The sequence below is a fragment of the Anarhichas minor genome, unplaced genomic scaffold (genome assembly GCF_050575085.1).
Source record: "Anarhichas minor isolate MPS153535 unplaced genomic scaffold, ASM5057508v1 ptg000073l, whole genome shotgun sequence".
NCBI lineage: Eukaryota > Metazoa > Chordata > Actinopteri > Perciformes > Anarhichadidae > Anarhichas > Anarhichas minor.
Window position 1 is genome coordinate 4,583,999 of NW_027466519.1, and position 25,018 is coordinate 4,609,016.

General features: G+C 41.6%; 2 protein-coding genes and 1 pseudogene across 2 annotated transcripts; 1 reads left to right on the forward strand and 2 right to left on the reverse strand.

Moving 5' to 3' along the window:
* Positions 1-510: 510 nt before the first annotated feature.
* LOC142935397 (bile salt-activated lipase-like) lies at positions 511-8,408 on the reverse strand. The gene is made up of 11 exons (XM_076079761.1): positions 8,343-8,408; positions 7,414-7,561; positions 7,044-7,163; positions 6,765-6,962; positions 6,505-6,635; positions 6,251-6,358; positions 6,014-6,128; positions 5,677-5,863; positions 5,334-5,534; positions 819-1,028; positions 511-694 (listed from the first exon to the last, which is right to left on the reverse strand). The coding sequence occupies exons 1-11, from the start codon at positions 8,406-8,408 to the stop codon at positions 511-513; spliced, it is 1,668 nt and encodes a 555-aa protein (XP_075935876.1).
* A 4,082-nt stretch (positions 8,409-12,490) lies between these two features.
* On the forward strand, positions 12,491-13,028 carry LOC142935243 (general transcription factor II-I repeat domain-containing protein 2A-like; annotated as a pseudogene).
* Positions 13,029-14,994: 1,966 nt separating this feature from the next.
* Positions 14,995-24,207, reverse strand: LOC142935409 (bile salt-activated lipase-like). The gene is made up of 11 exons (XM_076079777.1): positions 24,142-24,207; positions 22,639-22,786; positions 22,261-22,386; positions 21,982-22,179; positions 21,729-21,859; positions 21,475-21,582; positions 21,238-21,352; positions 20,392-20,578; positions 20,049-20,249; positions 15,471-15,680; positions 14,995-15,346 (listed from the first exon to the last, which is right to left on the reverse strand). The coding sequence occupies exons 1-11, from the start codon at positions 24,205-24,207 to the stop codon at positions 15,163-15,165; spliced, it is 1,674 nt and encodes a 557-aa protein (XP_075935892.1). The 3' UTR covers positions 14,995-15,162.
* Between the last annotated feature and the right edge of the window lie 811 nt (positions 24,208-25,018).

Below are 25,018 nucleotides of genomic sequence, written 5' to 3' on the forward strand. Positions count from 1 at the left end.
GCGTATGCCTAATCAGTGTTACAATTAAGAAGGGGTCCTTGGAAATGTTCTCCCCTGCAAGGGGCCCCTGGCCCCAAAAACTTTGAGAGCCCCTGCTCTAGCTAACACAGATAAACTGGAAGCAAATTGGCACTGCAGCCTGAATATCAACAGATCCATATTTTTAGTCCGTTTTGATTTGATTTTTTATTACGAAGTTAACGCACACTTCTGCACAACAATTAACGTCTTGTACATTAAGATCAACACCAACATTGTATTCAGTAGAAGGCTAATAGCTTCTGTTATCATCCAAACCCCAACAAAAAACAAACAAAGCCAAAAGGTTCCATACATGCAAAGTGAATTGGGTTAGCACTACTGTACATAGCCTGTTGTGAATTTAAAGAGGGCAACACAAAATAAAACTAAGGAAATGTAAATTGTGTTTGTGATCAATTCATTTTTTCATGGACCAATACTGATTTGATACTTCAGATCTATGGGACCACACTGTGGGTGCACAGGTTGTTATTCTGAGATGGTCATGGGAAGGTTGGGTAGGACACTGGTCCAGAAATGCACGTAACGCATTCTCATCTTCTGTCCCACATAGCTCTTGTCCATCTTAGAATGGATCTCCAGGAACTGGTGTCCATCGCTGGTGAACGTAGGCCAGGTAGCGGGCACGCTCGACTCTCCTTTGTTGGGGTCCCTGTGGACAGAATCAGAGAAAAAGGGCAACTGAAGTGAGACTGTTTTAGTTTTCTATTTCAGTGTCTGACTTAGGTTTGTTTGATATCATGAAGTTCCCATGACGCGTGTCTGCAGAATTATACCCAGTTCTGGCGAAGTTGGTCCAGTAGGCGATCATGTAGCGAGAGAGGTCACGGTAGCGAGGCCAGTACGCCAGAGGTGTGGTGAAAGGCTTTCCAAACACGTACTGCAGGTCATCGGCGTGGTCGGCTCCCATCCAGCTGGGGTAAGGCAAGGTAATGCCGCCCAGACGGTTGGGCTCAGAGAATAGGTAGGAGTAGGTGCGACCGGTTCTTCGGTGAGACAAGAAAAGAATAGGGATGTGACAATGACTACACCAAGGTGAGGGCTACAAAAATAAAGATCAAATTTAGCACTCTCAAAGCAGAATTATTCTGCAGGTTCTCAGAAGTCTGCTTATAATGACAGATGTCTAGTAGTGCAAGTTATTTCATGCTTTGCAGCTCACCATACCGATGCCTGATGCTACTTTTTGCAGTGAACCCACTAAATATTGTGGCATCACAAGGGGCCAGGTGGTAGATGGGTATTACTTCCCCTTTAAGGATCAGCAGCCACACCACAAGATGGCCGCCGAGGCAACAACTACAGCTCCCAGAAGGCCTCGCCACTCACCCAGGTGTGGGTATTTAAGTCACCTGATTAAGGCCATGTCCACACTACCTATTTACATTTGGAAACGCATATGTTTTGCTACGTTTACACTGAGCAGCCACACTACGCCGGAGTTTTGGAGCACCCTAAGTGAAGGAGTTTGAAAACACCCCCGAGGTTGGAGATGTTTTCAAACTCCGGGGTTGCGTTTGCGTGTGGACGGTCGGAAACTGATGTGTTTAGAAAAAATGACGCCCACACCCGTGTTCGCTACTGGATTGGTTCTTGTCATCCATGACGTCTCCTTCCCTGATTCGTCACACTCACTATCACGTGACCCGTACCCGGAAGAAAACAAACTGGGCTACCAGTGATTCATTTCAACATGGATAACGAATTTCAAGCGTTGCTTGCTTTGTTGTCTGTACTAGCAGCTGCTGTGCAGTAAAAGTCTGCATTTCTGTGGAGGAAGCAGCTGTTATTGGAGCGATTAGCGAGCGGCGTGACCAGCGGCGTCATCAGCCCTATGGAGCGGCCAAGCCACAGTTAGCAGTAAATGCTATTCAGAGCTACGAGTGAGAACAACAACAGTTAGTGCCTTGTTGTTTTTAGATTCTAATGAGAAGACACGCTGCTTCGTTTTACTTCTTCCGTTTGGTAGCCTTGAGAGACCTTAGTCTGTAAGTATGTCTTCATGAAGCATGAAAAGATCTACGAAGATATATTCTATTCTCTCTTTTAGTATAGCATTTGTGTTGTATTAAATGCTGATCGCGGTTAGCATTTCTCCATTGGCGGTAATGTTAAAATTAGCTTAGAAGCTAGCTAGTCGGACATGTTACATGATGTTCAGAGCTACGAGTGAGAACAGACATCAACAACACGGAGGAAATGAGTGAGAGACGTGTGTTGACCACATTTATGGACCATAATCTAGTAAACGTTTACGTGTAAGTGTTGAGTTTAAAGTACATTTGATGTGAGAGAGAGAGATAGAGAAAGACCCGCAGCGCTGTAACTAAGTCTGAAAAATAAAACTTCTAAAACTTTCCACGAACTGTCTGTTTGAGTTTATAGAGGACTATTTTAGAGGAAGATCTTAAGTATCAAATACAACCTTTCATTATTAAAGACTACTTCATTACTCTGTCATATTTCTTTTAACTAAGCAACCAATCCACTTCCTGTTTACACCGTCATGCGCATGCCCAGTGTACGTTAATGGTCACGTCCTGTCCGCCTTCGAAGGTTGCCGTGTGGATGCAGATCAATTCGAAAATGATGCTGAAAGGCCCGTGTGGACGGAGATCGTTTCTATTTGAAAAATCTGCTTCCAAATAGAAACAGAGTAATGTGGATGTAGCATAAGGAAGGACAGGAGAGATTCTTTTTTCTTTTCCTTTTGAATTTAAATTTGTATATTAGACATCCTGATCCACACTCCATACCAGTTGGTGGCGGTAATGCACTAATTCATTGTTTGCGAACCGCCAATAAACCTCAAACAAGAAGAAGAAGAAGGACAGGAGAGCTACCAGAGGAGAGGAGATGAGAGAGAGCACATGGTGTGAAGGAATCCAAGATCTACATGAAGAAAAGTTCCGAACCAGAGTGAGGAGGGTTTGAAAGGAAGAATACCTGGTTGGCGGTGAAAAGCCGAGGACACTCTAAATTGAGTTTTTGTCTAATACTGTTCGGCTTAGTGAACTGTTATCTCCGCTTGGACGCTTTTTGTTGGTTTGTTTTGGATTTTTGATAAAAGAGACTTCCTTGAGTTAACTAGCAGAATAAGAATAAAATGTGATCTTATTCTGAGAACCTTTGATTTTTTTAGCCTGTTTTTATGAATTATCTTACACCACCCCACCCTAGCCTGCCATATTGACCTCTCATGACATTACAATATAAAACACTGCAGGGTTTGTATTTATGGCAGTTGTGCTATGAGAATAATCATTAACCTTTTCCATGGTACATTAAAAGTGAATCAATTACTTGATAGATACAAAAACATTTCAAAGTAATGAACTAAATTTGTATTTAAATCATGCAATCAAATAAATATAATAAAACCATGATTAAATGTCACCATATTATGCTGAAAAGTTAAACTGCTGAATAAATGTATAAAATAAAAAACCTTTTTCTATTCCAGAGTCCAGTGTGTAGGATTCAGTGGCGTTGAGGTTGCAGATTGTAGATTGCAACCAACTGAATACTCCTCTACTCAGCCCTCCTTTTCCAACACATTCTCCCTCCCAACTCATCAAATACGGACACTTTGTCATTGGCCCTACGCTTCAAACTATGATGCTCTGGACCCCTCGAGCGACAGTTTCCACTCGCTACATGCATAGAGTATTTTCAAAATAAACTTCTGTCTTCACAGGAAGTTAGGTACAGGCAACAAAACAATTTAGTTAAGGTTTAGGAAAAGAGCGTGGTTAACGTTAACTCAACGGGACACAAACAGCGGAGTCCTGGACAAAAGTCCTGTTTGTTTATAACGCATCCTTCAGGTAACGTATAAATGTGAAAGGCCCTCTCTAGAGCCAGTGTTTGGTTTGTCCGTTCTGGGATACTGTTTCAGGTGATTATACACTACTAAAAACATAGTTATGAATACTGTATTCCATTTCTGATAATAGATCCTGCTAAATCTTACACACTCAGGGGTCACTAATTGGCGGACCTCGGTCCGGATCCGGACCCAGACGCCATTGTATCCGGACCCAGGACCTAAAACCGATAGATAATTGAGAATTATAAAATTTTGATGAGGCGCTTCTATTTTAACCTGCGCAGCTTTTCCAGCATTTACGGCACTTGTTCAGCGGTGCAGGAAACACACCGACCAATGCGTTGTAAATCACATCACGTGATGCAGCTCAGCCAATCAAATATGGGTATTCTGACAAGTTTCCCGACTCGAGTGAGATGTACACGCGATGTGACACACGGGGCTGAGACGAGGAAATAGTACGAGGAGCAGGAGAAAAATTGCGTGTGCAATAGAAATTAATTCACTTGACATTCTCCAAAAAGAGAAAAGTGTTCAGAGAGACCAGAGTCTTTAACCAAGACTGGAAAGACTCATATAGATACATTCGGTTTAATTACCACAGATAAAGTCCATGCTCACAAATTTCTCTCGTTAGAAGATGAGAAAAATTTTTGATTGACATCACTTCACACCTGAATTAACTGAATTTAAAGCTGAAGGACATTTCAGTGAAATTTATTTTTTTTAAATGAATTACTTTATTTTGAGATGCACATTCTTCAAAAGCTTTCTGTTATATCAGTTATTCTTTATTCCAGCCCTTATTTTACTTGAAATGAGAAGAACATTTATTTATGTATTATTTATAATCCATCCAGTTAAATTTGAAAACTGAGAATAATAATTGTTAAAATATAATTGATGTGTAATTTCTTTACTTGATTTGACAGTTGTTGACTACACAGAGACGTTGTTACTACTACTAGGTTTCTTGAATATATATATATGGCACTAAATAGTGCAAGTTAGATATTATTGTAATGTTCCGGACCTTTGCACGAGGAGATTTTCTCAATCTGGACCTTTTGTAAATTTAATTGAATACCCCAGCATTAGACCTTTAATTAATGTATCAATCTGTCACATCTCCATTACTTTTGCCTACTGCTTTACAGCGTGGTTGAATTTCATCCACACCTAAAACAGAAACCTGTCTTTGACACTTGAGATTAAAAACACCTGAAGGAAATTAAAGGAACTTTTCACTCAAATTAGCAAAGGTGATGAATATTTTCCCTTTGATGAATCACTCATAGGCCAGTTTAAGGCCTCTTTAAATTGATTTTCAATGGCCACCCTTAAGTTAAAAAAAAAGGTTAAGCCCTGTTTTTTATTCCCCAGCTTCAAAAGCAAGGTGTTGAACAAAAGGGCTTATAAATAAACTGACAGCGACGTCTTTATAGCAAGATCTTATCCTCACGTGGCGTTGGCAGCATGAAGGTAGAGGGCGGCCTGAGTAGGAACCAGGAAGATGACGTCTGTTCCAATTTCCACAGTGGTTTTCTTGATGGTCTCCTTGCTGGGGTTTGAGCCCCAGGTTGAGGTGTATGTGGAGTACGCAAGGTCGGCAGCAGCCTTGCCCTTCTTAGTGTACGAAGCCAGGAGACTCTTCATGTCCTCGCTGAGATCAGGAAGGTTTGAAAATTAGGTCTGATGAAACACCACAGCACCACAACTCTAACAAAAGTACAGCACGCTGCTTCGGGTAGACCCGTTGTAGAATTGTCAATGTTTCACACAGTGATCACATGTCTTAAACTCACATAGGGGTGTCCACCAGGGGGCGGTTGATTGAAGGAACATCTAAGCCAGTGAAGAGGTGTCCATCCATGTCATTGATTCCAGCGATGTAGTCGATCTCAGCCGCATTGTGGAACAAGTTGGAAGGCTCATCTGGCACGAAGTCGCCGTCGATCACAGGCGACAGGACCAGGTTGAAGAGAAGGGGGTCTGACAGAGGCAGATACAGTGAGAGATCTACCATATACAGCTCTAACTGTATGTTTCATACATAACTGGAATTTCTAATTAAAAAAAAAAAGTGAAAAAAAGTGTCTAAAGTGAAAATGTCAAGTAGACTGTATGGAGTGCAATCCTTACTATCGGGTGAGCTGGAAAAACTGAGAGAGCCAGCCATCGTAAGCAGCGCAGGATCAGTCATCTTCAAACAGGAAGCCATAGTCTGATCGGTGGGGCAGCCGACCTTCAGAGCAACCTGGGGAGAGGGTTTAAATTCACTTGAGTTGTCTACCGGCCCTGAACTCATACCGCGCTAACCATTCCACAAAAGTGTTGCACAGCAAAAATTAAAACACATCAAGAGTAGCCGTTGCGCACCTCCTCAGCGAACCTGCGGGGGTTCCTGTTGATAGCCCACAAGCAAGTGGCTACGCCGCTCTGGGAGATGGCTCTCTTGAACAGCCCTTTGTTGTGGGGAGTGAGAGTCTGTGGGCAGTCATAAGACATATTTCAGAATGTTTTTGGTTATTTTTTGAACAAAGTTAGATTCAAATTTACAAACTGTGAATTAAATTTTTATTTCAAATCCATCATCTATCTACACCCATAATAAAAAGAAAAAATCTTCTCACCTGGAAGCTGACACTAGCTCCGCCTGCAGACTCTCCAAAGACGGTGATGTTGTCGGGGTCTCCTCCGAACGAGCGGATGTTCCTGTTCACCCAGGCGATGGCGGCGTGCTGGTCCCACAGACCATAGTTTCCTGTCGAGTATCACATTTTTCTCTCAATCAAGGAACTTTGACTTTAATGGTGCAATACATAAAATTGGCGGGGAAGCCAACATCTTCTATAATTCTGTCACAGTAGTGAGAAAAGAAACCAGCTCCTACCAGGTAAGTCAGATTCTCCGGTGCTCAGGAAGCCCATGGTGCCCACGCGGTATCCCAGCGTCACCACAATAACATTTCCTCGGTCTGCAATCTCCTGCCCGCTGTACAGATAGTTGTCCAGGAAGTTGGGACCCATCGAGCCTCCGGTAAGGAAGCCTCCCCCGTAGATCCAGAGCATAGTGGGCAGACCAGTGGACACTAGAAGAGAGAGAAAATGTGAGCCAGTAGTAGTGTGGATCTTATATGGATGACACTCTGTGGACTTCTCTCAGTCTTTACCTGAGCGGCCATGAGGAACCCAGATGTTCAGGTAAAGACAGTCCTCACTGCCTCTGGTATCGGTCATGATGAGGTTCACCTGAATGCATCTTTTCCTGTACTCGGTGGCCTTCAGAACACCTGACGAGAGACACATACGGTGTAAGAGCAGGGTAAGGCATACATCAACAGTTTAGGCTCATCTACCCCAACAGCTAAGAGAAAACAGTTTCCAATAAATTTGAGGTAAAAGAGAAACAGTGGCAGAATTGGCTGCTGGGAGTTCCGGCTATGATTGCTGAAGGAGCACACATATCTTTGTGGAGTGAATTTATCAGGTGAGTTATTGGTGTGAAGTCCAGTGGGTGAGAAGTCCTGTCAGTCAACCCACCGTCCCAGCCTGGGTGACGTTTTGGTTTCTCAAACCTTCCAGGGATGTCAGCGAAGGGAATCCCCTTGAAGACGTCCATGTGACGGCGGAACCCAAGACGAATGTTCTCGCCCTGCACCATACCTCCCTCTGTGTACACCACACCGAGCTACAGAAGTTAAACACAAACATCTTCATTTACTTCAGTTTTTCCCATTTCACAGTATAGAAGAACACCCACAAAGTTTTTTTTCATGTGCTAATTGAGCGAAACGCAAGTACGACACCGACTACATGAGATATGGATTTTCTTACATTGAGGACAAAAGAGGGCAAAACCCTCAGTGTGTTTTGTGCAGCGAGGTTCTGGCACAAGAAAGCACGAAGCCGTCAAAACTGAATATTTGGAAACAAAACACCCTTCTCTCAAAGATAAACCTGTTGAGTACTTTCGAAGACGACTTCAAGACCGGACGACATCACAAAAGTGTCTCACTTACCTGCAGCCGTGGACATGGACGTGTTACATCAATCAGCAGCGGATGAACTGAAAACTATACTTCTGTCAAATGACACTATAAGTAGACGAATTGAAGACATGTCGGATGACATCAAACAACTGACCACAGCTCGAATTAAGGCAAGTGGTCATTTTGCATTACAAATGGACGAATCTACAGACATAACAAACAAAGCAGTTTTACTCGTTAGCGTGAAACATGTGTGGGACGGGGACTGACAGGAACAATTCCTCTGCACAAGAGAGCTCCCTACTACGACGACTTCAGAGGACACTTTCGGCTCAGGTTCAAACTGCACCATCTTTTCATTAACTACATTTGAGAAGTTGAAAATTTGGATCGCGGCTTGTCATTAAGGGGTGATGGTGGGTCCCGCAGCCAGACCAGTTGAGAACCACTACACAAGATACACTAGAAAAACACACTTACGGAGGTCGCAGAGACCGTCTCCAGAAACGCGGCAAAAGCTACCAAAATCCCCAGCTTTACCATCATCATTAAACTGAGACAAGCAGGTTGATGGTCGGCCAGACTTATACAAAAGGAGAGACCCCTCCCCTGAACAACAGCTGACCAGTGTGCAGTCAGTGGGCCTGTTTTTCCCACTGTTACATAACACGTAATATTTAACCACCTTGTGTCCACAGCACTTTCCCGAAACACTTTACATGGATTACCTGTAACACTTCAAAACCTCTCTGGCTGAATCAAACTAACATATGTAGTGATCAAATAAAGATGTAGGCCAACTTGTAAACATGTGGTTTTCAGTGGTTAGTGGAGGAAAACGTGAATAAACAGTGACATATTTCATTGAACCGTTCTTTTCTTATCGCACATGAAGAACTATTTTCACCACCTTCACCCCACATGACCGCCACAACTAGCAACATGCAACCAGACTGTGAAGTTGTGTAAGGACTGGCCATGGCAGTGGACCAACCCTGTCCTGTCCTTTAATGCTCTCTTCTCCAATAGTAATGGCAAATAAAAAGGGAGGAAGAAAGGGGGCATCCTTCTCTTGTGATTTGATAAAGCCCTTTGACTCGGTTGAAAGTTTCCCCTCGACAAAGGTAAAGAAGTCGGTTTGAATCTTGGCCACAAGTTTTGAGTCAACATTTAAAGAGGAGACATCATTAAAGAACTCGCTTGGTCAGTCCTCGCGCACACGCTGTACATTTGCCGTTTTATATCCAGCCATGTGAATGAGATCGATATGCTTGGTTAAAATGAATAATTAAATAAGTAAATGTAAACTAATATGCAAAGCTCCTGGTTAGCTGCAGTCGTATATTTACAGATGTTGTATATCCAGCCATGTTCTCCTGAAGGAGAATGTCTTTGTTTGTTTGTTTCTTACATGAATTAATGGCTGAGAGGTTTGTATTTAACAGTATATTGTTTGCATCTTACAATAAATAATAATATGGTCTTGATCACTTTGTGTTGTGTCTATTTGCCTGTTCTGTGTTTTGAGGCACTGCTGGCCTTTGAATGTCATTTATAAATGCTTTGTAAAGCATAAATAGTCCTCACTTTAGATGAGGTCACACAAAATACTTTACTAAGGACTAGTAACTACCTTAATAAATCATGAATTGCAGTATTAATATGAATTCATAAAGCATATATTAACATAGTCCCTAACCATTAGTGCATATCTAAATCATATAAATGCATGAATAATTACATCTAAATAAGTTATTAATCATTTACTAACACTTTATAAATTATCTTATTAATCATCTACAACTCCTTAATAATTGGTTTGTAATATATATAATACTTCATTTACAAATGGGGAATCCATCATTTATCAAGTATGAAAACACAATAATGAAACACATAATAGACGAGCTTATTAATCAAGAATAAAACATTTATAACTGTTGTTATGAACTGCATACTAATCAATTATTAATGTAGGAACAATGCTTTATAAATGATGAATTAAATGTTTACTCATACTTAACTAATGCTTCATAGTGTGTAGTTATTATAAAGTGTTACCGAGATGGGTAGTGGGGGACTTCAAAAAAATTGCTGGCTAAAAATGGCCTTTTCAAACGCTTTCCATTGTGTATCAGGAAGGTATCCTCTGCTGAGTTGACACAGCTGTCCAACTGGACTCAAAGTCTCACAGTTGCAGCCAATCCAATTTTTCTTGTTTCATGTAGGACGCTTTTCCTAACGCAGCAGAGCTGGACTCTAAAACCTTCATCACGAGATGGAAACATGGGAATAGATTAGTAGTAGTTTGTAGCAGTTTTAATTAACTATGCTGTATGGGTTTTTACTCTAATGCTCATTGGTTTTCTCACTTGTCAATGTGTTTCCCTTTTATCTCAGTCTGTCTTAGAATAATAAGTTCGTATGACCGTTAAATAAAGGATCCACAGTATGTACAGGATGTGACCGCCACATGTTATTTACAAGGTATTTACTTTGACAATGTTGTGCATCTCTTGTGTCATGATTTGAAATGCTATTTGGAGGTTTTAAAATACAACTGCATGTTGACTGGTATCCGTGACATAGTCCAGTGTAGTGTATCCACCAAAAAAATAATTACAAAGAATATACAGTTCTTACACAAACCACTAAAACTACTTTCAAATATTTATTTACATTTAAGTCAAAAAGATAATTCAAACACATCACCTTTTACAGAAACAAGTTCAATACTAACACATTTAAGATCAATGTAATCCAACTGGCCGTGATTTGTTACATGTAATCCAGAATTTCTGTCTCCATCTCGTTTTCGCTGCCCTCCGACGGCTCAAACTCATCCTCCTCATCTTCGTCTTCATCGTCCTTGTTCTCGTCGTCCTGCTCCTGCTCCTCTTCATCCGTATGATCTCTCCCTGAGAATTTGGAATTTAGGCCTATGCGTCTGCGTCTCTTGGGGAATTCTGGCAATGCTGGGTGGAGAGAAAATATCGCTTTTAAACACAGTGTTCAGTTGTTACAGGTGCCAAAGTCTTGCCCTGGCCATGTTGTGTCTATGGTAAGAGGAAAGTGCTTTATCGGTGCAACTGTTAGCAGTGAATGTGTGATCAGCACGTGTCCATGAAGTGCCCCTGAATGAGGGCATGCGCTGGGTATATTTCCTTACATGGTTTATGGGCTCGGATGACCGCAGGGGCGTTTCTAGGATTCAAAGAAAGGGGGGGCTTAGCCCCAAGGGGAGTCTAATGTTTGCGCGCTGATATCTATTGTTTAAGACACTTCATAGACTGGTTCAATCAGAAAGAGTGTGATTTTGCTCTGTAGTTTTGCTTGCATTCAGTATATGATAACACAAGAGACAGAATTTCAGGGTCATAGTGAAATTTGACAACACAAATATGAACTTTTCTCAAATAAAGAGAGAGAAATAATTGTCCTGCTTGTAAAGGAAAGACGGATAAACTAGCTTTCATATCCGCGTCACTCCCAAATCCTAATTCTTAAAGGGACCGCACACAATGGATGGAGAATGGACCTGACAGTGTCAACTTTATATCGTTAAGTATGATGATGGGCTGTTGGATTGTAATTTGAAGGGGGAGAGAACATACAAACCAGAACGCACGCACATATGTAGCATGTTAGAGTTATAAATAACTTGTCCATGTGAGAAACAATAGTTTAATTTAATGACATCACCAAAAAAAAAAAAAAAGCTTTTTTTTTTTTTTTTTTAAAGAAGGACTGACACAGAGTGTAGAATTTTTAACAAAATATGGACTTTAAAGTGTTTTTTACTGAAGTCAAAGGTAAAGCTGTGTGCTTAGTTTGTGGAGAACAAGTCGTAGTGTTGAAGGATTACAATTTGAATCGTCATTACGAGAGGAAACGCGCGGAGAAATACGAAAAATTGACTGATGCAGAGCGGACACGGACGTCTGAGGCTTTGCTAGCTAAGCTGCAAAAGCAACAAGGCCTTTTTACCAAGCTTCACACATCCAGGGATGCAGCCGCCAAGACCAGCTTTGCGATATCCCACAAAATTGCAAAAAACAGTAAGCTATACTCTGATGGGGAGTTTATCAAAGAGTGTTTGGTGGACTCTGCTGAACTACTATGCCCCCAGAAAAAAGACACATTCTAGAATGTGCAGCTCTCCAGGCGACCGTGGCTCACTAGGTTAAGAGGGTTGTCTGGTAACTGCAGGGTCAACGGATCGATCCTCGACTGGGACGTGTCGAAGTGTCCCTGAGCAAGACACTGAACCCCCGGCTCCCCGGGCGCCTATCATTGGCAGCCCACTGCTCCCTATATACAGGGATGGGTCAAATGCAGAATGCAGAAGTCAAATTTCGTGTATATGATAATAAAATCCTAACTTTAACGAGGAGGATCGAGGGAAACCTGGAGCTTCAGCTGCAAAACAAAAGCAGACAATTTCGAACTTTTCTCCTTGGCTCTGGACGAGAGCTGCGATGTCCGCGACACAGCCCAGTTACTCATCTTTGTACGTGGGATAACGAAAGACTTCGTGATTACAGAGGAGCTGGCAGCAATGCAGTCAATGAAAGGGACGACGGCGGGGAGTGATTTGTTCGCGGAGGTAGATGCTTCCACAAGCTTCCATGGGACTGAAATGGGACAAACTGGCATGTGTCACAACCGATGGTTGTCCAAAAAATCTGATTGGGAAAAATGTCGGACTTTTAAAGCGGATGCAAGATAAAGTGACTGAAATCAACCCAGAACTGAACTTGGTATTTTTGCATTGTATTATACATCAGAATGTGTTGTGTAAATCAGTGCTCAAACTTAACCATGTTATTGATGTTGTAACTAAAATAGTTAACGTCATCAGGGCAAGAGCATTGAATCACAGACAGTGTGTTGCACTCTTGGAGGAGCATGAAACTGAACACAGTGACATAGGCTTCCACACAGCTGTCAGGTGGCTCAGCCTGGGCAAAGTGCTTAAAAGAGTAAAGAGTTCGGGACCTGAGAGCAGAGATTCAAGAGTTGTGTGAGAAGAAAGGCAAGGACATCCCAGAGCTCTCTGATGTAAACTGGATGACAGATTTTGCATTTGCTGTTGATGTGACGGCACTAATGAATGATCTGAATACCAAACAGCAAGGCAAGGGCCTCTTTGCACATGACATGTAGCCTGGTGAAGGCTTTCATGACAAAGTTGCAGTTTCTTTCAAGCCAGATGCAGGTAACACTCTCACCCACCTGCACACCCTGAAAGAAGCCATACCATCAGTTGAACATCTCCACAAGTACTCATCCATGTTAGGGACACTGCATGGTGAGTTTTCAAGGCCATTTCAAGACTTCAAAACAGTTGAGAGTGAAACATGATTTCTTCTCCCTTCACGTGCAGTGTGGATAATGCTCTCAGTGATGTTCAGCTCCAACTCATTGACCTGCAGTCTGATGCAGTACTGCAGAGCACTTTAAGTCAGTATCACTGCTGGATTTTTATTCTTCTCTCAAAGAAGAGAACTTTAAACACATGAGGAGGCATGCTCAGAAGATGTTGGTTCTCTTTGGATCTACCTACATCTGTGAACAAGCATTCTCTGTGATGAAGTTCAACAAATCCAGATCCAGATCCTCTCTCACTGACATCACCTCTCAGCTGTCCTTCACATCTCACCTCACACATTCAGCCTGACTTCAGTGCACTTGTTCAAGCCCAACAAAGACTAGATTTCTCGTACTGAACTGAAAAACAGAAAGAGGTAATTTGTATAGTAATAGTTATAGTAATACAAGTACTAATTTTGCAAAAACATGATCCCCGTCAGTGTTTTACTATTATATATGGATATTACATATGTATATGTTGTTTGAATTATTCCTGCTGCAGATGTTTTAGGTGGAGCTCATTTTAACTCTTTTATACTCTGTTGTTCAGTTTGGGTAGTTAGGAAAGGTTTGAAAAATTATAATGTGCAAAGTAACTAGTAACTAAAGCTGTCAGACAAATGTAGTGGAGTAAAAAGTACAATATTTCCCTCTGAGATGTAGTGGAGTGGAAGTACAAAGTTAAATAAAATATAAATACTCAAGTAAAGTACCTTGAATTTGTACATAAATACAGTACTTAAGCAAATATACTTAGTTACATTCCACCACTGATCATAACATTTACTCTTACCACTCACAGCTCATCAAAACCATACAACATACTGCTTTTTATAAAGAGGTGGAATAATATTGACCAGGATTGAGTTCAGTCTATTGGTGTGGCCCTCCACAAAAGTCCCTGTTTCTCATGTGGCCCCTTGGGAAAAATAATTGCCCACCCCTGGTCTAAAGCAATGTTATAAATTCAAAAATCAATAGATTTCAGCTTTGGAATCTATTTCTACAGAGATTTTCCATTTTTAAATATTTCTATTCAGCTACTGCAAAGCAACACCCCTCTGAGGAGCAGTACACTGAACTTTCATGGTTTACGTCAGGGAAAATACATTGAACAGCAAGTACTTTCCACCTTAAATTGACCCCCACACTCACCATGTAGTGAGTTGGGTCCGTGGCAGTTGAGATCATGACAGTTTGGATAAAATACCCGTCTGTTTAAAGGTTTAACCCTTTTGATAACATCGCAAATTTCCCAGCTGTGGAACTAATAAAGGATTATTTCATCTCATGTAACATGATTTAAATTGAAATGTGTTTCTGTTTATCACCATGAAATAGGTCTGAAGTATTAAGGTGGAAATGTTTTAGAGTACACATAGTTCCAATGGAATCCAAGAGTACAAATGGCAGTAAGCGTATGCCTAATCAGTGTTACAATTAAGAAGGGGTCCTTGGAAATGTTCTCCCCTGCAAGGGGCACCTGGCCCCAAAAACGTTGAGAGCCCCTGCTCTAGCTAACGCAGATAAACTGGAAGCAAATTGGCACTGCAGCCTGAATATCAACAGATCCATATTTTTAGTCCGTTTTGATTTGATTTTTTATTACGAAGTTAACGCACACTTCTGCACAACAATTAACGTCTTGTACATTAAGATCAACACCAACATTGTATTCAGTAGAAGGCTAATAGCTTCTGTTATCATCCAAAAAGCCAACAACAAACAAACGAAGCCAAAAGGTTCCATACATGCAAAGTGAATTGGGTTAGCACTACTGTACATAGCCTGTTGTGAATTTAAAGAGGGCAACACAAAATAAAACTAAGGAAATGTAAATTGTGTTTGTGATCAATTCATTTTTTCATGGACCAATACTGATTTGATACTTCAGATCTATGGGACCACACTGCGGGTGCACAGGTTGTTATTCTGAGATGGTCATGGGAAGGTTGGGTAGGACACTGGTCCAGAAATGCACGTAACGCATTCTCATCTTCTGTCCCACATAGCTCTTGTCCATCTTAGAATGGATCTCCAGGAACTGGTGTCCATCGCTGGTGAACTTAGGCCAGGTAACGGGCACGCTCGACTCTCCTTTGTTGGGGTCCCTGTGGACAGAATCAGAGAAAAAGGGCAACTGAAATGAGACTGTTTTAGTTTTCTATTTCAGTGTCTGACTTAGGTTTGTTTGATATCATGAAGTTCCCATGACGCGTGTCTGCAGAATTATACCCAGTTCTGGCGAAGTTGGTCCAGTAGGCGATCATGTAGCCAGAGAGGTCACGGTAGCGAGGCCAGTACAACAGAGGTGTGGTGAAAGGCTTTCCAAACACGTACTGCAGGTCATCGATGTGGTCGGCTCCCATCCAGCTGGGGTAAGGCAAGGTAATGCCGCCCAGACGGTTGGGCTCAGAGAATAGGTAGGAGTAGGTGCGACCGGTCCTTCGGTGAGACAAGAAAAGAATAGGGATGTGACAATGACTACACCAAGGTGAGGGCTACAAAAATAAAGATCAAATTTAGCACTCTCAAAGCAGAATTATTCTGCAGGTTCTCAGAAGTCTGCTTATAATGACAGATGTCTAGTAGTGCAAGTTATTTCATGCCCTGCAGCTCACCATACCGATGCCTGATGCTGCTTTTTGCAGTGAACCCACTAAATATTGTGGCATCACAAGGAGCCAGGTGGTAGATGGGTGCTACTTCCCCTTTAAGGATCAGCAGCCACACCACAAGATGGCCGCCGAGGCAACAACTACAGCTCCCAGAAGGCCTCGCCACTCACCCAGGTGTGCGTATTTAATTTTGAACCCCAGCCCTATTTTTAGGCCTCTGCTCGAAAATTGCATACCCATACTCAAGAGAGTCCACAGCTCTAACTACAAGGTCTATTTTAATAATTTTGATGCTAGAATACAGGTAACACTTGTGAGATCTGTTGAATTGTGTAAATATTGTGTATATGTTACTGGTTAATAACTGATACACTTATGGCACAGCTCAAATTGAAAAAGTTTCAGGTTCGCCTGAAGAAAAGCACTTGTATTGAACAATTGTTTTTTTAATAATGCAGATTCTTGCCTAAAAATATGCCACAGACATAGCACAACACGTTTTACATGTCCCCACAACATATTTTACTTCGATTGAGTGAAGCAGGCCAGCATAAATGGTCTGAGTCAAGCAAAATATTGATTTTCGGAACCAGCAGTTGCATTGCTGTATTATAATTTTATATACTATATAACTAAATATTAACTATATATTCACTTTTCTTATCACTAAGAGTGTTCAATAATTCTAATAAAGCAGTTTGACACCATTTGGATTAACTTTGAGCAGTTATGATGTGTCATATCTGTCAATCATAACAATAAATGGCTCATAATGTGTGTGTATGTGACCCTGGTAAGGCCTGTGATTGGCCAATTTATTCATGGTACACCTTTTTGGATGCGGGATAGTCCAACGGGAGCCATGCGGGGGTGTTTGATAGTATCCGGGTCTGTTTACTGACTAAAAATCGTGAAATGCTGTCCGAACCCCCCTGTGTACATGCATTGGTCCACCTCGCAGAATCGCCTGCCATTTTGTCATTCATTCTCGGAGCGCATTGATCTCACTCACAGACATGCAGGACGACATGCAGGAAGTAGCTGCGCAAAACTCCGATGGATTAAATCTGTTTTTCATCACCAAAACCATCAAAACGTAAGTTTGTTTACCCAATTTGTTTTCTGCTGACCTCTGGCTGATGTTGGCTTATATATCCAGAACTTTTGAACGGTTTGAAAGAGAGTAATTTCGACGACGCTGTTCGTCGCGGCGTTGAAACGCAGCCCTATGTGATGTATCAATCAGCCATGTGCGCTGCCTGCTTCGTGATGAGAGATCCATACAGAGAGCATAGTTTGTCGATTTTTGGCCAAAATTGTGGTGAATCTTCTAGATATGATATTAGTTCATGTATAATTGTGTTTGCAGTGTTTACAATGGCTGGTATGATGATGTTGATCAGACTTTTTCCGTTAATTCGATATTTAATATGTCTGGAGCATTAATTATATTTGTTTATGAAAAATGCTTTCTACGACACGCTGTAGGATACACTTTTCTAAAAAGACCCCCGTGGGGGTCTCTCGGGTCCAAAGGGTCACCTGATTAAGGAAGGACAGGAGAGTTTCTTTTTTCTTTTCCTTTTGAATTTAAATTTGTATATTAGACATCCTGATCCACACTCCATACCAGTTGGTAATGCACTAATTCATTGTTTGCCAACCGCCAATAAACCTCGAAGAAGAAGAAGAAGAAGAAGAGCAGCAGCAGATGGTATGAAGGAGATCTTGTGATTTTTTTAGCCTGTTTTTATGAATTATCTTACACCACCCCACCCTAGCCTGCCATATTGACCTCTCATGACATTACAATATAAAACACTGCAGGGTTTGTATTAATGGAAGTTGTGCTATGAGAATTATCATCAACCTTTTCCATGGTACATTAAAAGTGAATCAATTACTTGATACATAAAAAAACATTTCAAAGTAATGAACTAAATTTGTGTTTAAATCATGCAATCAAATAAATATAATAAAACCATGATTAAATGTCACCATATTATGTTTAAAAGTTAAACTGCTGAATAAATGTATAAAATAAAAAACCTTTTTCTACTAAAGGTCCAGTGTGTAGGATTCAGTGGCGTCTAGGTTGAGGTTGCAGATTGCAACCAACTGAATACTCCTCTACTCAGCCCTCCTTTTCCAACACATTCTCCCTCCCAACTCATCAAATACGAACACTTTGTCATTGGCCCTACGCTTCAAACTATGGCGCTCTAGGTACCCCTCGAGCGACAGTTTCCACTCGCTACATGCATAGTCTTTTCAAAATAAACTTCTGTCTTCACAGGAAGTTAGGTTTAGGCAACAAAACAATTTCGTTAAGGTTTAGGAAAAGAGCGTGGTTAACGTTAACTCAACGGGACACAAACAGCGGAGTCCTGGACAAAAGTCCTGTTTGTTTGTTTATAACGCATCCTTCAGGTAACGTATAAATGTGAAAGGCCCTCTCTCGAGCCAGTGTTTGGTTTGTCCGTTCTGGGATACTGTTTCAGGTGATTATACACTACTAAAAACATAGTTATGAATACTGTATTCCATTTCTGATAATAGATCCTGCTAAATCTTACACACTCAGGGGTCACTAATTGGCGGACCGCAGTCCGGATCCGGACCCAGACGCCATTGTATCCGAACCAAGGACCTAAAACCGATAGATAATTGAGAATTATAAAATTTTGATGAGGCACTTCTATTTTAATTAACCTGCGCAGCTTTTCCAGCATTTACGGCACTTGTTCAGCGGTGCAGGAAACACACCGACCAATGCGTTGTAAATCACATCACGTGATGCAGCTCAGCCAATCAAATATGGGTATTCTAACAAGTTTCCCGACTCGAGTGAGATGTACACGCGATGTGACACACGGGGCTGAGATGAGGAAATAGTACGAGGAGCAGGAGAAAAATTGCGTGTGCAATAGAAATTAATTCACTTGACATTCTCCAAAAAGAGAAAAGTGTTCAGAGAGACCAGAGTCTTTAACCAAGACTGGAAAGACTCATATAGATACATTCTGTCTACGGGCAGCTTAAAAACAGTATGTCTCATATTGAGCGAACGACCCTCTCACATCCGAAATGAAGACACAGAAAATAAAGCTAAGAGCCCAATATGATCAGAGTGAATAGAGCTGAAACAAGTGGTTTAATAACCACAGATAAAGTCCATGCTCACAAATTTCTCTCGTTAGAAGATGAGAAAAATATAATATTGTGGCTTTTTTGATTGACATCACTTCACACCTGAATGAAGAAGATGCGCATTCTTCAAAAGCTTTCTGTTATGTCAGTTATTCTTTATTCCAGCCCTTATTTTACTTGAAATGAGAAGAACACTTATTTATGTATTATTTATAATCCATCCAGTTAAATTTGAAAACTGAGAATAATAATTGTTTAAATATAATTGATGTGTAATTTCTTTACTTGATTTGACAGTTGTTGACTACACAGAGACGTTGTTACTACTACTAGGTTTCTTGAATATATATATGGCACTAAATAGTGCAAGTTAGATATTATTGTAACGTTCCGGACCTTTGCACGAGGAGATTTTCTCAATCTGGACCTTTTGGAAATTTAATTGAATACCCCAGCATTAGACCTTTAATTAATCTGTCACATCTCCATTACTTTTGCCTACTGCTTTACAGCGTGGTTGAATTTCATCCACACCTAAAACAGAAACCTGTCTTTGAAACTTGAGATTAACATTACATTACAGTCATTTAGCAGACGCTTTTATCCAAAGCGACTTACAATTCAGAGTCTAATCACATTTCCTACACCGTAGGCACAACTACGGGAGCAATTTTTGGAGTTAAGTGTCTTGCTCAAGGACACATCGACATGCGACTAGCAGAGCCGGAGCCGGGGATTGAACTGCCGACCCTCTAATTGAAAGACGGCCCTGCTATCCACTTAGCCACAGTCGCCTTGGAAAACACCTGAAGGAAATTAAAGGAACTTTTCACTCAAATTAGCAAAGGTGATAAATATTTTCCCTTTGATGAATCACTCATAGGCCACTTTAAGGCCTGTTTGAATTGATTTTCAATGGCCACCCTTAAAATAAAAAAAGGTTAAACCCTGTTTTTTAATCCCCAACTTCAAAAGCAAGGTGTTGAACAAAAGGGCTTGTAAATAAACTGACAGCGACGTCTGTATAGCAAGATCTTATCCTCACGTGGCGTTGGCAGCATGAAGGTAGAGGGCGACCTGAGTAGGAACCAGGAAGATGAAGTCTGTTCCAATTGCCACAGTGGTTTTCTTGATGATCTCCTTGCTGGGGTTTGAGCCCCAGGTTGAGGTGTATGTGGAGTACGCATGGTCCACAGCAGCCTTGCCCTTCTTAGTGTATGAAGCCAGGAGCCTCTTCACGTCCTCGCTGAGATCAGGAAGGTTTGAAAATGAGGTCTGATGAAACACCACAGCACCACAACTCTAACAAAAGTACAGCACGCTGCTTCGGGTAGACCCGTTGTAGAATTGTCAATGTTTCACACAGTGATCACATGTCTTAAACTCACATAGGGGTGTCCACCAGGGGGCGGTTGATTGAAGGAACATCTAAGCCAGTGAAGAGGTGTCCGTCCATGTCGTTGATTCCAGCGATGTAGTCGATCTCAGCCGCATTGTGGAACAAGTTGGAAGGCTCATCTGGCACGAAGTCGCCGTCGATCACAGGAGACAGGACCAGGTTGAAGAAAATGGGGTCTGACAGAGGCAGATACAGTGAGAGACCTACCATATACAGCTCTAACTGTATGTTTCATACATAACTGGAATTTCTAATTTCCAATTTGCTAGATCTGCTGTTGTTATGCTTCAAATACGTTTATAAACCAAAACTCTTGATATGAAAGGAATGGAAGCACCAATCGACATCTCAAAATTGCTAGTTTGAATAAAAGATATTAGTGGCGTCAAACAGCCAACACAGTATGGGCAGCTTTCGAAATTTGACACTGGCGTGCACTGTAGAATTTACCCACATGTTGGTGGTCAGTTAGCCATTGGGTGTAGTCTTTGCTGTGTGTATAAGTGCACATTTTAGAAGACGTTAGGCCACTAGCCGTTGGAGGTCTGCTCGGTGTGTTGGGGCAAAGTTCCCGTTCAAATTTAGAGCACATTTGAAATGGATTTCAAGAAAATGTTAATTATTGCCATTTACTACTATTATGTTTGCAATATGAGTTGGATGCATCAAGCTAAATTTACAATAAATATGTAGTGCGCAGTTTCTCCGGTGGAGTGCCATTACACTATTGCAGAAGAAGGGGGCTGACTTTTTAATGTCTCCATTGTTGTGGTACAAAGCAACAAGGTGTCTAAAATGAAAATGTCAAGTAGACTGTATGGAGTGCAATCCTTACTATCGGGTGAGCTGGTAATATTGATAGAGCCAGCCAGCGTAAGCTTCACAGGATCAGTCATCTTCAAACAGGAAGCCATAGTCTGATCGGTGGGGCAGCCGACCTTCAGAGCAACCTGGGGAGAGGGTTTAAATTCGCTTGAGTTGTCTACCGGCCCTGAACTCATACCGCGCTAACCATTCCACAAAAGTGTTGCACAGCAAAAATTAAAACACATCAAGAGTAGCCGCTGCGCACCTCCTCAGCGAACCTGCGGGGGTTCCTGTTGATAGCCCACGAGCAAGTGGCTACGCCGCTCTGGGAGATGGCTCTCTTGAACAGCCCTTTGTTGTGGGGAGTGAGAGTCTGTGGGCAGTCATAAGACATATTTCAGAATGTTTTTGGTTATTTTTTGAACAAAGCTAGATTCAAATTTACAAACTGTGAATTTAATTTTAATTTCAAATCCATCATCTATCTACACCCATAATAAAAAGAAAAAATCTTCTCACCTGGAAGCCGACACTAACTCCGCCTGCAGACTCTCCAAAGACGGTGATGTTGTCGGGGTCTCCTCCGAACGAGCGGATGTTCCTGTTCACCCAGGCGATGGCGGCGTGCTGGTCCCACAGACCATAGTTTCCTGTCGAGTATCACATTTTTCTCTCAATCAAGGAACTTTGATTTTAATACTGCAATACATAAAATTGGCGGGGAACATCTTCTAATTCTGTCATATTAGTAAGAAAAGAAACCGGCTCCTACCAGGTAGGTCAGATTCTCCGGTGCTCAGGAAGCCCATGGTGCCCACGCGGTATCCCAGCGTCACCACAATAACATTTCCTCGGTCTGCAATCTCCTGCCCGCTGTACAGATAGTTGTCCAGGAAGTTGGCACCCATCGAGCCTCCGGTAAGGAAGCCTCCCCCGTAGATCCAGACCATAGTGGGCAGACCAGTGGACACTAGAAGAGAGAGAAAATGTGAGCCAGTAGTAGTGTGGATCTTATATGGATGACACTCTGTGGACTTCTCTCAGTCTTTACCTGAGCGGCCGTGAGGAACCCAGATGTTCAGGTAAAGACAGTCCTCACTGCCTCTGGTATTGGTCATTATCGTCACGACGTTCACCTGAATGCATCTTTTCCTGTACTCGGTGGCCTTCAGAACACCTGACGAGAGACACATACGGTGTAAGAGCAGGGTAAGGCATACATCAACAGTTTAGGCTCATCTACCCCGACAGCTAGAAGAGAAAACAGTTTCCAATAAATTTGAGGTAAAAGAGAAACAGTGGCAGAATTGGCTGCCGGGAGTTCCGGCTATGATTGCTGAAGGAGCACACATATCTTTGTGGAGTGAATTTATCAGGTGAGTTATTGGTGTGAAGTCCAGTGGGTGAGAAGTCCTGTCAGTCAACCCACCGTCCCAGCCTGGGTGACGTTTTGGTTTCTCAAACCTTCCAGGGATGTCAGCGAAGGGAATCCCCCTGAAGACGTCCATGTGACGGCGGAACCCAAGACGAATGTTCTCGCCCTGCACCATACCTCCCTCTGTGTACACCACACCGAGCTACAGAAGTTAAACACAAACATCTTCATTTACTTTAGTTTTTCACACGGAACTACACCAAATCACGTGTGGCGTGCTCCATTTAGATTAAAATGATCAGTTTAGTTATCAGAATTTTGGCATGATTTGTAAAAAAGATTAAATATGTTTAAATAAATATATATATATATATATATATATATATATATATATATATATATATATATATATATATATATATATATATATATATATATTTAAAAAATGCTAATTACAAATAACTAGGTTAGAAATATCTTGTGACAAAAACGTATGAAGACTTTCTTTTCCCAATATAATATAATCTATCAGTGTTTGATGGTTGAAAAATGAACAAATAATTATACTTTCTTCAGAATAGAAGATCAATTTCAGGAACTCTTTTCACACTAAACACTATTTTGCAGATACTGAACAGGGCACTTGAACACACGGTTCTTTGGATACACTAGATCAGTGATTCTCAACTGGTGGGTCGCAACCCACTTTTCGGTTGCGGACCTATTTTCAGTGGGTCGCAGGCCTTTGCCTGAAGAAAAAAAAAAAGTGCGTTATTCACACTCCTTAACAGTATTTGGCGCTAATGCCTTGTAATGCTAATAGACACCCGCCATTTCACAGTATAGAAGAACACCCACAAAGTTTTTTTTCATGTGCTAATTGAGCGAAGCGCAAGTACGACACCGACTACATGAGATATGGATTTTCTTACATTGAGGACAAAACCCTCAGTGTGTTTTGTGCAGCGAGGTTCTGGCACAAGAAAGCACAAAGCCGTAAAAACTGAATATTTGGAAACAAAACACCCTTCTCTCAAAGATAAACCTGTTGAGTACTTTCGAAGACGACTTCAAGACCGGAGGACATCACAAAAGTGTCTCACTTACCTGCAGCCGTGGACATGGACGTGTTACATCAATCAGCAGCGGATGAACTGAAAACTATACCTCTGTCAAATGACACTATAAGTAGACGAATTGAAGACATGTCGGATGACATCAAACAACTGACCACAGCTCGAATTAAGGCAAGTGGTAATTTTGCATTACAAATGGACGAATCTACAGACATAACAAACAAAGCAGTTTTACTCGTTAGCGTGAAACATGTGTGGGACGGGGACTGACAGGAACAATTCCTCTGCACAAGAGAGCTCCCTACTACGACGAATGCAGAGGACACTTTCGGCTCAGGTTCAAACTGCACCATCTTTTCATTAACTACATTTGAGAAGTTGAAAATTTGGGTCGCGGCTTGTCATTAAGGGGTGATGGTGGGTCCCGCAGCCAGACCAGTTGAGAACCACTACACAAGATACACTAGAAAAACACACTTACGGAGGTCGCAGAGATCGTCTCCAGAAACGCGGCAAAAGCTACCAAAATCCCCAGCTTCACCATCATCATTAAACTGAGACAAGCAGGTTGATGGTCGGCCAGACTTATACAAAAGGAGAGACCCCTCCCCTGAACAACATCTGACCAGTGTGCAGTCAGTGGGCCTGTTTTTCCCACTGTTACATAACACGTACTATTTAACCACCTTGTGTCCACAGCACTTTCCCGAAACACTTTACATGGATTACCTGTAACACTTCAAAACCTCTCTGGCTGAATCAAACTAACATATGTAGTGATCAAATAAAGATGTAGGCCAACTTGTAAACATGTGGTTTTCAGTGGTTAGTGGAGGGAAACGTGAATAAACAGTGACATATTTCATTGAACCGTTCTTTTCTTATCGCACATGAAGAACTATTTTCACCACCTTCACCCCACATGACCGCCACAACTAGCAACATGCAACCAGACTGTGAAGTTGTGTAAGGACTGGCCATGGCAGTGGACCAACCCTGTCCTGTCCTTTAATGCTCTCTTCTCCAATAGTAATGGCAAATAAAAAGGGAGGAAGAAAGGGGGCATCCTTCTCTTGTGATTTGATAAAGCCCTTTGACTCGGTTGAAAGTTTCCCCTCGACAAAGGTAAAGAAGTCGGTTTGAATCTTGGCCACAAGTTTTGAGTAAACATTTAAAGAGGAGACATCATTAAAGAACTCACTTGGTCAGTCCTCGCGCACACGCTGTACATTTGCCGTTTTATATCCAGCCATGTTCTCCTGAAGGAGAATGTCTTTGTTTGTTTGTTTCTTACATGAATTAATGGCTGAGAGGTTTGTATTTAACAGTATATTGTTTGCATCTTACAATAAATAATA

Excerpts from the sequence above, each read along its gene's own strand:
- LOC142935397 (XM_076079761.1), bottom strand. The coding sequence starts at position 8,408 with ATGATGGTAAAGCTGGGGATTTTGGTAGCTTTTGCCGCGTTTCTGGAG. Across the intron at positions 6,359-6,504 it reads GAGCTAGTGTCAGCTTCCAG|ACTCTCACTCCCCACAACAA; the intron begins GTGAGAAGATTT and ends GACTGCCCACAG. Across the intron at positions 695-818 it reads ACCAACTTCGCCAGAACTGG|GGACCCCAACAAAGGAGAGT; the intron begins GTATAATTCTGC and ends TTCTGTCCACAG.
- LOC142935409 (XM_076079777.1), bottom strand. The coding sequence starts at position 24,207 with ATGATGGTGAAGCTGGGGATTTTGGTAGCTTTTGCCGCGTTTCTGGAG. Across the intron at positions 20,579-21,237 it reads TATTACCAGCTCACCCGATA|ACCCCATTTTCTTCAACCTG; the intron begins GTAAGGATTGCA and ends TGCCTCTGTCAG. Across the intron at positions 15,347-15,470 it reads ACCAACTTCGCCAGAACTGG|GGACCCCAACAAAGGAGAGT; the intron begins GTATAATTCTGC and ends TTCTGTCCACAG.